This window comes from Xyrauchen texanus, chromosome 27, assembly GCF_025860055.1.
Source record: "Xyrauchen texanus isolate HMW12.3.18 chromosome 27, RBS_HiC_50CHRs, whole genome shotgun sequence".
Taxonomy (NCBI): Eukaryota; Metazoa; Chordata; class Actinopteri; order Cypriniformes; family Catostomidae; genus Xyrauchen; species Xyrauchen texanus.
In genome coordinates this window covers 20,668,102-20,683,102 of record NC_068302.1, presented here as the reverse complement: position 1 = coordinate 20,683,102, position 15,001 = coordinate 20,668,102, and the positions used below count along the sequence as shown (strand labels likewise).

Sequence of the window (15,001 nt, the reverse complement as noted above, 5' to 3'; positions counted from 1 at the left end):
AGAATGTATTCAAAACAAATGCAACATTTTCAACTGTATATTATATAAAATCCTCATCGAGTGGTTAAAACAACTTTTTATTGATTTTTACTTAATTCTACTCATAGAATGAGGAATAGAAAGTCATCGATAACACATTTTAATGTCACATTTGTTTAGGTTTTATTGAGAGTCCTCATATTTAAATGTACTTCTAAAAGCCTCCCACAGTGGTGTGGCGGTTGACTAAATGTTCGCAAACAGTATACCGTTGCTCAGCTGTGTAGAATTTATAATTACCCCTGTACAAAGAATGAAGAAGAACTTCTCCGGAAGTATATCAGGGCCTTTAGTCTCCATTCACTTTTATTGCATCTTTTATCCATGAAAATGAATGGTGACTGATACTAGAATTCTGCCTACCAACTCCTATTGTGATCTACTGAAGAACGGAAGTTATACTGTACAGGTTTAAAATCAAATGAGGTTAAGTAAATTATTGATGAATTTTCCTTATTGGGTGAACTAGGCCTTTAAAGGGTTTTTTATCCTTTAAATTAGCATATTCTCCTCCCTGCCCAGTAGGTGGCGATATGCAAGAAGAATGCAAATGATAGTAAATATCAAATTGACTTAAATATTGATCTGTTTCTCACCCACACCGAACCAAACCTCTGGAGTCTTATGGACACTGACGTGTGGTCTGGGTAGGCAAACTAGGCACTGCCTACCCTGCCAAAATTCAAAAATAAAATGTTTATTAAATAATAAACTTGTATTTGTATTTTTACTTTTTATTCTTGTGATTTATATATGCAACATGTGTGTTATTCCAATTGTTTAGACGTTATGATGACAAATGTAGCAGTTACGCATAATCAACTAAAAACAAATGGTAGAATAAGCAGTGTTTTTACGGTCCATTCATTGAAGATGACAAGCAGAAAACCCATGTTGCGCATGCGCACTTCGATCCTGTATTCTTTAACATGTACGGCAAAAAGCACAAATCTGCTGTGCCTTTTGACGTAAATATGTAATGCCCGTAATCATCTCCATTAAGTATCAGACATGGACCAATTAAAATCGAGATATTCCTGGACATTTGCGTAGCTAACGTCATTACACCACAGCTAGCGTACATGCCTAATCCCCGCCAAATTCAAAATCAAAATGACAGGACCGGCCGTAATCACGGAATTAAGAAATTTTTCCAAGCTCGATTTTAATTCCAAATAGGAGTTAATTGCAAGAGGGAGGTCTACGTCAGCCTTAGATGGACTAGTACAGCAAAAGGGCCCAAAAATTATCCGATCATTTCAAACTGATTGGTATGTAAGAAAAGATTGGCTATGTGGCTGTGCTAACAATCAGCGGCTGTACTGCTATCCCTGCCTGTTTTTTTCAACCAGTCAGACTGTTTGGACTGTTTGGCGGGATATTGTGATTTGAACAACCTGCCCGCAGCTTTAACCAAGCATGAAAAGTCGTCAGCTCACATCCAGTGTCAAATTACACTGAAAACCTTTGGAAAATCTCGGATCGACCCTGCACTTGACGAGAAATGGAAGCTGAATATAACCTACCGCAATGAAAAGGTAAAGGAAAACCGAGAGGTTTTGAAGGATCTGATAAATGCGTAACGTTCACTGTTTACGCACTTGTGTGTGTGTGTGTGTGTGTGTGTGTGTGTGTGTGTGTAGAGAGAGAGAGAGAGAGAGAGAGAGAGAGAGAGAGAGAGAGAGAGAGAGTAGGCTACATGATATACATCCTGATTTGTACATTTCTTGATATGCCGCGCTTGTGCGTAACGTTCACTGTTATTACGTATTATTAGCTTAAACAATAAATCAGGTAATCTGGCTTTCATAACTCAGTGCCTAGCCTCTTTAAGACATCACCGCACGTCACTGCTTATGGATTACATTTATGCTGTCTTTATTTGCTTTTTGGGGTTTCCAAATTTTGGTATTCATTCACTTGTATTGTGAGGACCTACAGAGCTGAAATATTCTTCTAAAAATCTTTGAGATCTGCAGAAGAAAGAAAATCATACACATCTGGAATGCCATGAGTGTGAGTAAATGATCATTTTAGGGTGATCTATCCATTTAACTGCATGCAATCCCAATGTAAGGTTGAAAAAGAAAGCATTCCCCCCCAAAACAACACCAACAATTTTCTTCATATTATGGATATTTATGTTCAGTATGAACAGAAACAACTATTTTAATATGGTTTTGATTTACAAATACCACACATTAAAAGTGAAATAATGATATACAGTAAGTTATACGTTGCTAAATAACAATAGGAAAAGCTGGATACAATTTTCATAACCAGTGCAGATGAACATTCTAGTCTAGACCAATTCAGTATGGTTCAATATGTTTTAATTAATCATTTCAAAATGCCAAACTAATGACCAGAAAGTAAACATTGCTTTAACATTATATAGCAAACTCTATAGTAGAGTACCTGTTGAACTGCTCAAGACAGAGTCTGAAGGTCTCATAAGTGGTAAGAGCAACCTCACATCTTCCTCTTTGCACACGTGCCAGTTCTTCATCCTTCCTCACACCGTGCACAACCACCACTCTGAAATAACCCCAGGTATCCAACTCATCTTTCCAGTTGTATAGGACAGATAGTGGAGCCACAATGAGGAAAACCTATTAAAAGAACAAAACACTATTAATGTAGTCTTATGAATGTGGAAGTTATGCAATAGTAAAATAATGTCCCTCACATTCAATATCAAAAAGAACAAAAATTTTGAATACCTTCTGAATTTTGGCCTGTTCTGATGTTTTTTGTGAAAGCAGAAACTGTGGCCTATTGTTCTCTACATCATTCCATGTACCTGTTTTCTGCAAAACTGCAGCCAGAAAGCCAATGACCTAACAGAGACAAATATGAATGGTCTTACCTTGTAGCTGGGTTTGCACTATGCACTATAATGCATTGATCTGTGTGCATTTACCTGAACGGTCTTTCCAAGGCCCATATCATCCCCCAAAATGCATCCTCTGGATTTAGCATAGTTATGATAGATAAATGTAATGCCTTGTCGCTGGTAGTCTCGCAAATATCGATTGATGGTGTATGGAACCCTCACATCACTTCCTGACAGCACAAATGGCTCTGAGGAACCCGGGGGTCTCTGATTACTGTGAAACAATGGCCTTTCGTCCTCAAACTGGGGAACCGATGTTCTTGCATCCTCTTCCATCTCCACCAACACAAGAGGGATAATACAGGAGGCTATCGAAATAATGGCTTTAGTTGTGACAGGTGTCCCATTTGGAGCAGCATGAAAGAATAAGTCCTTTTTGTTCCCATAGTGGGAGCAGTTATAAGTCATACCTGCAAAAAGGGGATGACAAAATAAATTTGATTTAAATTTTAATAGTTTGACATGGAGAGCATGGTTGAGGGAATTCTGAAACACAGGCAAAACTTCATCTGATCACTGAATTAGACTGAAGTCCTCATGTTCCTTTAAATCTTACAAGACTTTTGCGTAACAGAGGTAACATTTCAGCAAAATGCTAAAGTTCATTATCTATTAATGATAGTTTCGAAGAGTAGTTAACTGTCAATTGAAACAAATGTTTCCTCTCACACGAATCAAATCAACAAGTTCTTTAAACAGGTATAACGTGAAGTATTTTGAAACAAACGTAAATCTTGCTTGTTGCGATCATATGAACTGCTTTCCCCGAGTTTAAGCGTTAGTTACACATTGGCAAGTCGGTTTGTCTTACCATTATCATGTTATTTCTGTCTTGATGCAGTTTCTGGGGTAATCGAGGATTTCTGATTGCTCTGATGTAACCTACGGAGTCGTCTGTTGGACTGCGGAATACACATATATATTTATCTCTCTGCATTATTGATATATCTGTCTTTATTTACTTTAACTTAGCAACATCCTGCATGTAGCGCCTCTTCCCAGAGGATAGTTTCTTCTTCCGGGTTTATGGCGGTCGGCAAACCATATATTGGTGCATTTCCGCCACCTACTGGTTTGGAGTGTGGAGCATTGACGTAAGGGAAAATAACATCCTATCAACTAAATCCTACAATACACATTTTCTTACAGTTTTTCTCAATCGCTTTGGCTTAAATCTCAAAGGAGAATTATTATTATTATTTTCAAAACAACAAGTTCAAATCTCTGTACAGTAAATTTATTTTTCACAACAGATTTGAATGTCTTATTCATTTAAGCTAAATGTATTTTTTGGCCAAATGTGAACAAAAGAGTAAGTAACTAAATAACAATTACTTAACGCACATGGCTTGCTGATCAGAACTGATGTGTTGATTCTCAGTGAAACTGTCATACTCTTCACAACTTCTAAACATTCTTTCATCAGGGTTGACTGCCATGGTGAAAAAACATCTAAACATTTTCACCAGAAATGCTAACACACAAAAAAAAAACTTTACATTTTGGCGGCATTGGAAAATTTACTGACACAATCAAAAGTTTTGAAGCATGAATTAAATGTTTTGGTGAGTTACTACATTTTGCAGACATGCAATAGAGTTGTGATGTGCCATAAAACAGCTGTGACAGTTGCACTTACAGTTTAGAGAATGTTAAGACTGTTTCAAAAAAATGAGCCAAAGCGACTGACAAAAACGGTAAGATAAATTAAAAGAGCATTATACACTTTTGAAGAATTATACAGCAGATTCTGAATAGACTCACTTTAATTCCCATTGACTTTAATTCTTCTATTATCTGGAAATCTTTCTCTATCATATGCAACACAATTTAACAGCAGATGTTCAACTGTAAATTGTAACTGTAGTGAATTTTTATGTATTTTTTGTGTATTTTAAATACGTATTCTCTTTATACTTCCAACCCTGCCAATGTAATACAATGATTGATTGAGAGCAGAGTGTCCAATCCAGAGTCTTGATAATAACGTGTCATCCCTTCTATTTCATATGTAATCCTCTCATATCCAACTTGGCTTTGAATAGTGTATGTCGTCCCTTAACTTCCTTATTGCATTTATCTTGCCAAATCCCTCTTACCACTCCTTTAACTTCTGAATGGGATATTAACCTCTATTTTAGAATGTTTCAGAGCCTGCTTAACCATACCATCCACCTCCTCATTACCCTCCACACTCACATGAGCTGGTACCCACAAGAAAGAAACTATTATTTGTGACTGACGTATCCTAAACCGACCCGGAAGAATTTCAAATAGATTATCTTGCCTAGATGAGGTGTCGAGGAAACCCCACTTCTTAAACTTGTTAGCACTGAATATGAATCAGAGCATACTACTATATTTTGAGGGCAGATTTCTTTAACCCACTGAAGAGCCAAAGCTATTAATTCTGTTTCATAAACTGATAAATGATCAGATGTCCTTTTTGCAATTCTGTACTTAAAATATGGAATGTAAACTGCTGCTGCTGTACGACCAGTATCAGGATCTTTCGAACCGTCTGTGTATATTTGCATAATTTAATAATATTTCTGATCCAAATACTGATGAACAGCTACATCTTTAGGAACATTCCTATGTTTATCATTGATTTTGTCCAGGAGCTGGAAGTCAGCTAATGGCATAGGAAAATGCCAAGGGGGTGTTACATGTACAGTCACTGTTGGGCTAGTATCAACATTTGTCATCAGCCTGATTAATTGCTACCCATCAAAGCTATTTCATTGTTTATATTAATACTCCCAGCACTCCTTCAAAACATTATTTTCCAGATGAGTATTATGATGACCTTTTATTGATGTCCAATAAACCATTTTCAGTTGGAGGCCTCTTATGTCTAAAGGCATTTCTCTTACTTCCAGAGGAGCACGTTTATATACCTATCTGTGTTGTGAGAACAGCACTTTACATACAATCTGTACATCTGGAGAGAAAGAGAAATATGTGAAGGTTAAAATAAAATAAAATATTTATATTTAATAAAGAAAATTTATTGATTTTGACATTACTATAATTTATTGTTTAGTTAAAAATGATGATATTTAGTTTGAGGAATATTCCGGGTTCAGTGCAAGTTAAGCTTGACAGCATTTGTAGATTAATATTGATTGACCTTTTCTTTCTTTAAATAAAAAGAAGAAGCAAAACTCTGGGTTCCAGTGAGGCATTTACAATGGAAGTGAACATGATTTTAGTGCGATTAAAAAAAAACTTCTGTGTAAAATTATATCAAACTTTACAACTTTGTTGTCCTGACAATGTAATGCCAATCCTAAATGACTATAAAAATTATGAATACAAATTTACAGCTCAAATAATATATGTTTTAACAGAAGAATTAATGCAAGTGCTTTTAAAAATTATAAGCTTTCTGCCTTTAAACCCTCCAAAAATTTGCCCTTTCACTTCCATTGTAAGTACCTCACTGTAACCTCGATTATTGCTTTTTTAAAGTAAAGAAGAGAGGAGTCGAAATTATGCCACAAATGCTGTCAATTGAACTTAACTTGTATTAAACCCAGAATATTCATTTACTATTATTATAACAATAATATATCATTAATAATTTCATTTTTATTTTAATTCAAAATGTGAATCAGTGATCTATAAAATATTAATTTAATATTTAGTTTAATACTTTGGTACATTTCTTAGATCAAAACTGAAATTCTCAAAACTACTCGTTCAACCTCCACATCATCTAATCACTTGTGCACACCATAAAAGCAATTTCTCTTTCTTTTGAAGACATTGCCAATACTTTTGTATATTCATCCAATTGGTTATGTACAATTGTCTGCTGTTTCCTACATTATCAATTGCTTATGTCATGCTAATCTAAATATATTATACTGGTTCTCTGTTGAATAGTCTTACCACCAAAGCATCAAGGCATTAGTTCTTTGCACAAGTCACTAAACCCAAAATGGTTGAACCTGTTGACATAATATTTCAAGCATATTTTCTAAACAATTCTATTAGACTTTTTTGTAAATGCATCATGTGAATCTTGACTTTCACTATTGAAGGGGAAGTGTGAAGCATTATATCAACCAATGATTAACCAGTTCTCTAAAATAGCTCAGAGGTGCATCTCATGAACCCTCAATTAGCAAGTATATATAGACAGAGCACAAAACAGAGTTACAATTTCTAACAATGGAAGGACAACAATAAAACAAACAGGGTTAACAGCTGGGAAGAAAAGGACTGAGGATGCGTGGTGGAAGTGTAGGCAGGCATAACAGAGGAAGTGGTAGAAGAGGCCGAGGAGACAGGCGTGTTTCCGATGAAATAAGGGTAACTCTTGTGGACCATGTTCTCAATCATGGCCTTACGATGACTGATGCTGGTCGAAGGGTGCAGTCGAATGTTTGGAGAACAACCGTGTCCTCAATCATTCAAACATTTCGCAGACAGAACAGGTTTGTAATCCAAGAATGTGCACTGCACTGTAATACTACATACTTTAATACACTGCAATCTTCCTCAATCTTGTGTTTGGCATCACTGTATTTTCCCACATAGAACTGCAAGACTACATCACAAGGGTCGGAGAGGGACCCTTTTCACACCTCAACAGCAGAAGGCTATTTGCACCATGGTCAGAGAAAATAATGCCATTAGACTAAGGAAGATTCAGAGTGCCATTATAGAAGACAACAATGTCTTTGTAAACATCCAATCTGTTAGCATCTCAACCATCGACAGGGTGCTGAAAAGAAATCATATGAGCATGAAACAGCTGTACCATGTACCATTTGAAAGGAATGGTGACAGAGTGAAGGAGCATTGGACATTGGACACAAAGCTACTGTGGATGTACCAGGCCAAAAGGGAGGAAACATCACTATGTGTGTCAAAGAATGGCGTGGTAACACGTATCCTCCTTATAGGGCCATACAACACACAGTGTCTCCTCACGTTCTTAAACACTCTATACAGGGATCTCATACCTGCTAATGAGGGAGGTCAGGTTCATGATGAGTTACCAAAGTATGTGGTACTTTGGGATAATGTGAGTTTCCATCGCTCAAACACATCACAAGAGAGGATATCAGCTGTAATGTAGATGAGAATCTATGGCCCAACAGACTGGAACATCAGGTTCCCATACCATTCTGATTGTAAAGAACTCTCTAAGAAGAGTTTCCTATGGTAACCTTTTCTATGTTAACATAGTATGTTTTTCCTTTGTGCTATAAAATAGTTTTGTGTTTTTTCTTTTTGAATCGCAATGACACAGTAATTTGTTGACAGACCAAAAGTCAAAGCAGAAATGTGAATCCTGTCCAATCTCTTGCAATCCTAATCTCACATAAAGGAATGTGTGACTTTGTACTGTGGAAATGTATAAATGCCATACAGAAAAAGAGCAGCCTTGTGCATTTTCAGTCATTGTCATCAAAAATGGATGGTGCATGATTTGTGCATGATTTCCTGCAAGACTGGAATGTCAGTGTTCTGCCATGGCCAGCGAAGAGTCTGGATCTCAATCCCATTGAGCACTTCTGGGACCTGTTGGATCTGAGGGTGAGGGCTAGGGCCATTTCACCCAGAAACATCCAGGAACTTGCAAGTGCCTTGGTGGAAGAGTGGGGTAACATCCCAAAGTAAGAACTGGCAAATCAAAAAAACAAAAAAAAAGTTTAAATAAGCCCTTAATGTTAAGTTATGACAAAAGCTGAATGAATGTTTGCAGAAATACTATGCCTATGCACCTGATCAATCATATGGTGAGAGCCAAATCTTCAAATTCATATATTTTCAGTTGTAATTAAAACTAGCATCTGGTTGCAAGACCAGACCTGGGCAAATTAGCACTTCATCCACAGCAACAACATGACCTGCATTGGGGGCTAAAGTATGGGCTATGACTGGAAAAGTTTTGTTTGACATGCTCCTAACTTGCCTCTTTTCTGAGAAGCCACCAAATCTGCTACCTAAGGTCAAAGAAAGTGGTTAATGGTTGTTGAGTGCACGGGTGGTCCATATCTCTGTTATACATTCATTCAGACTGACCTCACCATTACCACCCATCTTGGGCAGACCTTTATTCATAGAGGGCAAAATGGACCAATGTGGTTCTGTCAGTGCTCAGTGCTATGTAAACCGTCTGTCATGAGTGTTTGGGCTTCTTTATATGAACATCTGCAACAGCTGCCCTATAAATTCCCAGTGTTGAGAGAGCAAAAACAGAAAGTTCCATTTTTTTCTTGCAGTCTACCATAGCGGAGGCTGAGCTGACAGCACCGGCCATCCCCGGCCATCTCGGGCTCCAACCTTTGGGGACTTTAAAATTCCTGAAATTACTGATTGCAGTGAGCAATGGGGAGAGCATTATAAGGAGGAACTACACTAGAGACTGAGAGAGAGAGAGCTAGCATACACAAGCCCTGACTGTGTTCCATTTAAATAATGTTTTTGAGTTAAAAAAAAAAGATTACCTGTTTGAGTTGAATTCACATTTCCCATTTCCTCCTTGTCTCCACAAGAACCCACAGAATCTACTAGATTGAATACTGTATGGAATATTTCTCATTTATGAAACTACATTTCTAGTAGACAAATAAAATCTTATGAGGAAAAAAATTTCCACTGATATTGCCCAGGAATAAAGATACCAAAAAAAAACACAAAAATTTAAACGAGAGGGAAAAGGCCAACGCAGAGCAGCAGTGAGAGAAAGAGAGGAGAGCGAGATGAAAAAAAAAAACCTACTCGCCGGTTCTCCGATACACCGTTGCATGGTCCTCGATCACTCCTCCACCCTCTCAAGGTGCGTACACACTGCCAGCGACATCGCGCGCGACAGCGACTCAATACCATTAATTTTCAATGAGAGCACAGCGACTTCCGGCGACACGAGCTGTCGCGACCGTTGGCGCTAGATGTTGGCGTATCCAGCGACGCGACAAATTTCAGAAAAGTTCAACTTTGGAGCGACTAACGGAAGCGACAGCCAATAGGAGAGATGACGGGAGAGCTCACGTGATCCTTCTCTCTCTCTCTCTCAGCTCCTGCAGTAACGGAAAGATGGATGAAAGGCTAATTCTTGCTGTTAGAAATTTTCCAGTGCTCTATGATATGTCTCTTCTCATTTACAAGGACATTTTTAAGAAAAATACTGCGTGGAAAGGTGTATCTGAGATCGCGGGGATTTTATGGACCCAGACAGACCGGCATTTGCATTTTCGCCGCAGATAAACAGACGCTATGGCAAACAGCACGCCTTGTTTCTCATTCATCTTTGATATAAAGCATTTTATGTACTGATTCCATTTATATTTAGTCTTTTCCCTCCAAAATGTTTGTTTTTAGTGGCAAGAAAAGAGATTCGCTGTCAACAGCAATGGAATGACATCCGTGAATGTCATTTATAAACGTTACTAGGCAACCAGTAGTGGGAACACCCACAAGCGACTTCACCGCCAGCCACTGGCGACCTGCAGCGACAAAGTCGCTGGCAGTGTGTACACACCTTCAGGTGGACGACAGCTGCTTCTTCCCGGGCGGACCAGAGTCAGACTCACGACCCCCAGCGGTCAGAACGCCCCTCCGCGTTCTCGGCGACTCGTGGGGACACTCCTCCGCCCCTGGCAGCGGCTCTACCGCTCCAGGCGGTTGGGGAACACTTCCCTCCTCCCCTCGCGGACAGCGGTCTTCCTCTGACCCCTCCACATTTCTGGGGGATGGCAGGGCTCTCCTCCGCCCCTGGCAGCGGCTCCATCGCTCCAGGCGGTCGGGGAGTCCAGTCCCCATTTGCCTCGCGGACGGCGGACGTTCACCGGCTACTCCCTCCCCCGGTGGATGGCAGCAGCGCTCCCCTGGGTGGATGGCAGTGTCGAGGACTCCACGACGGGCATCCCTCCTGTAGCTGCTTTTGTTATGTTCCCAATCATGTCACCTTGTAACTGAGTAACATTTTGTGTTGATACGACAAAGAACTCAAAATCTATAGCATTACAAAAATGTGCAATCCTAGAGTCCAAAAACATCTGCAAGTGTCCAATGCCTCACCATAAAATAAAAATAGAATAATTGTACATAAAAACTAATTACACATGCAAATACAACAAAGCCTATAGGTATGCTCTCTCTCCAACGCATGCAAGAATGAATAATGATATCTTACTGAGTTCCATTTTGTGTCATTTGAGCTATCATTTAGTGTGTGTCATGTACTTTGCAACATCTCCAGGTGGTCACATGTAAATCGCATGAACGATCCTCTCTGCCCATATTTGGATGACTTTCACCTCTGGTTGCAGAAACCTGAATCCTTATACGATTGGTTTAACGTTCCATGACGGTGACATGAAGTTTTACATAATTTCCAATGAAGTCATCTGATCTAGGAAAGCTAACATATATAACTTTCTTACAATAGGCCACAGTGTTGCAATTCTGAGCTCCAGACACATTATGGCATCCCATAGCATATAGTGTGAAGGGCATTTTTCCTTAGTAGTGTGAGATTGCAGGCAGGAGAGACTGCCGCAGTTCCCCATCACTGCAGATGCTGAATAGGAGATTTGTCCTCTTCTCCTGAGCTTAGGAAATGCTCCATCTATGTTTCACAGACATTCTCCCATGAGTCACTCAGGCTACGAAAGCCAAAACCAATTACAACCGAGCCAAACATGACAGTTTCAAGCCTTGATTACGGACATGAAATATATGAATGGGTTTTGCTGTTGTTATTGTTTTTATTCGTGTATTAGCTTGCAATTATTCATGTTGGAAGAATGTGTACTATCTCTGTTGTCAAATAGACACTGGATGTGTCTTCCTCTAGCCATCTTAACTAAATCAACACCTCATTATAATGCTTTATCATGGCTATTTCAGTGAGAGTTTAAAGAGAAATAAAACAGAGTTACTGTAAGAACTTCTGTGTTTGCTATACACCCTTAATTTGTAATTATAATTTCTGAAGCAATTAACGAAAAAAAATGTTTTAAACTGCACAAATGTTGATGTAACTCGGTTTAATATACAGTATGTTAACATAAACATACAAAAATAGAATAGCATTAGTTGATTGTAAATGGTGTTCCTTAAGCCTGTAGAGGAATGTTCCAAGTTCAAAACAAAAATAATCAAATAACAGAGTGAGTTTTTGTTCTTGGTGTAAATAGCACCTATTTTTAGATATTTACACTCCAATAGTCTAGTTGAAACAAAAATGTATGACAAACTGCCACCCTCAGTGTCGTTGCAGTGGCGTGGATTACAATAACGTTATATACATTATGTCCTTTTTTTCGTGTTGACGACCAAGGTTTGATGGTGTTTATACAGTAACAATATTTGATTTTGTGATTACTATGATTTATCACAAAATACCATGGTGATACTATGGTTATTTATGTAAAACCATGGTTAATTTTTGTAAGGGAAGGTTAGGATTAGATGTCTGTGGGACACTTATTAAACAAAATAAACATAATGCAGCGGTACTGTATTTTAGTATAAATTAGGGGTTTAAATAGTATCTGCCACAACTTGCACCGAGGTGCAAATATCATCAATCTCTATTTGCACTTAGTGCAAATAGCCTCTGCCTTACAGTAATCATTTCAACTCATCCCTCATTTATAAAAAAAAAAAAAAGATGCAAAAATTTTGTAAAAAAATTGCTTACTAAACTTTCTGTGTAAAGTTATAGCCAATAGTAAAGTTCACAGCTTTGTTTCCATGACGATGTAATGTCAACAAACCCTGAGACCCTAAACAAACTTTACAGCTCAAATACTACATGAGTTTTAACAGAATAATTAATGTTAGTGCTTAAATAAAATTAGAAGTTTCACATTTCAAAAACTGTAGATTGAGCTTAACTTGTACTGAATCCAGAATATTCCTTAAAGTGCCTCACTGAAATTGTTATTTTCATTTTTCCAAAATTAGATTTGTGGTAATCAATATTATGCCACAAATGCTGTCAACTGAACCCAGAACATTCCTTTAACCTGAAAACTGTGTAAGCAAATGTAAATGGGACATGAATTTATATTGGACAAAGAAAAACCAAAAAGTCCACCACACTCTACTACAAGTTACACGTAATTAAACTGCCTCAAATTGTATGTTTGTCTATGTGGCTCATCTGTGGAGTCACGACAAAAAAACAATAAGCTCTCATGCTTATTGCTCCCATGTTCCCCACCAATACATTTCCTCATATCAACAGTTAAGATTTACAAAATATAGTTTCTCTCCAGCTGGAAATTTCAGCTGTGTGTGAGGTCTGTCTCTTGCGAATTCCAGAAGTTTTGCGTCATTTCTCCACATGTCTCTGTTTGTGTGGTCAACATCATAGACACACCACTGAATCTTTCAAACAGTCTGAATGAGGTGCCTGATAGAACTGTAATTTTTTTCCTGTCCCCCATCCACAAGGAATCAGTCTTCTTTTCCACACAAATTTGTCAGGATCTGTGGCAGTCTAAGGCGGCAAACTATTAAAACATTGAGGATGCACACAATTAAATTTTTTATGTAAACTTCGTGCATGTCTCGAGTTCGACATAAACGGCTGATTTGTGGTGAAATTCGCCAGCCCTTCATGCTTGAACATATAATTCTAGATTGCTGGAAAGAGAACATAGACATTTTTTGATTTCTTTGGACCACACTTTGGCAAATTGTGCTGCATTCTGTCAGCTATTTACTCTCACTGTTAATTTAAAATGTCACATTGCCTAGAGACTAATGCATTTAGGGTGGAAAGGGCTTCTCTTTTCTCTCTTTTTTTCCCAACTCATTTGTATCTAAATGTAACAGAAAACTGTCGACATGTCAACAGTGCACATAGAGAAATTATTTTTGAAAACTCTCATTCAAAACTATTGCCCACATCCAAGACAGGGATAAATAGAGTGCTGCCATGCTTTTCAATGTAGTTGTACAATACTTGAACATTCTCCAAGCTACTCAAGCAAAATCCAGCCCCTTTATCCCTCTTTCTTTGTCTCTCTCTCAGGCAATTATACAACCACACGCGCACACTTGAAAAGCACTCAATGACCATCTTGAAGTGGGGTCCATTATGGAAAGACACAGAAGCCAAAGTTACATACAGAAACATTACAAACACATTACAGAGATTTACATTGCAAAATACATCCATTTTTATCACCATTCTCATTGTGGGTTGGCATCCTCTTGAGACAGCAACTGTCACGCAAAGATTTAGCTCAGTGAGCTACATCGCCAAATTCAGGGGTGACCTGAATTGGATGGGTTGGTCTCTTTTGTTCTGCATTGAGATGGAATGACTGGATGGAGAGAAAAAAACATATTTACAACTGAACCAGTCCTCATTATGCTGGGACCCCATAGAGGGGGCCTTTTGTTTGTTGACTTGGGCTACAATAAACACATCAAGCATCCAATATAACTCTCCCTGTCCTTTATCCGCCATCATCAATAGTCTCGATGGGCCTCTTACTGGCCTGAGCCTGATTTGATAAACAAACAAAAACTCAAGACCTCAGTGCAAAACCTGCTGATGTTGGCATTTTTGTCCTCATGGATTAGTCTGATACAGTTGATAGGAATTCCCTATTCATACTTGCAGTTAAACATTCCTTAGACCAACAGCTATGCATAACTGAACACAACAACAAAGGCTATCTGAAAAGTACCAGCTCAGCAGAACCCAATGTCCACATCCCTGGCACGTAGTGGTCACTGGTTACACAATTTTTACTTCAGTGCAGGGGAATTATTCTCTCTAACATTATAAATGAATTTATGCTCATATAAATACCAAAAAAAAAAAAAAAAAAATTCTGAACTGGATAATTAATTTGTCCCTTGTTGATGAATTTGTCATCATTTACTCACCCTAATGTTGTTCCAAACCTGCATGACTCTCCTTCGTGATCTTTGAGACATGGGTTCTAATAATGCATTTCATTAAAATTGGAAAGACAATTTTTCTAACTTCCTACTAGGAAAAGTGCAATGGAATGCCACTTAAAGTCAGAATTCCAACTTGGAAACTCGTGCAGAAATTTTCAACTCTAAATTTCACTG

The 15,001-nt window shown here is 38.2% G+C and overlaps 1 protein-coding gene across 2 annotated transcripts in view; it reads right to left on the bottom strand.

Moving 5' to 3' along the window:
• The window catches only part of ercc6l2 (excision repair cross-complementation group 6-like 2), a 30,149-nt gene extending 15,961 nt beyond the window's left edge, over positions 1-14,188 (bottom strand). The window contains exons 1-4 of one of the 2 annotated variants that reach the window (XM_052094024.1): positions 14,100-14,188; positions 2,963-3,345; positions 2,763-2,879; positions 2,458-2,651 (exon numbers count right to left, since the gene is read on the bottom strand). In XM_052094024.1, the coding sequence (XP_051949984.1) occupies positions 2,458-2,651; positions 2,763-2,879; positions 2,963-3,345; positions 14,100-14,121 (716 nt within the window). In that variant the 5' untranslated portion in view covers positions 14,122-14,188. Of the gene's footprint in view, positions 1-2,457; positions 2,652-2,762; positions 2,880-2,962; positions 3,346-3,746; positions 3,927-14,099 lie in introns of those variants that run through there. The other variant, XM_052094025.1, reaches the window with a different exon arrangement.
• Positions 14,189-15,001: the final 813 nt, after the last annotated feature.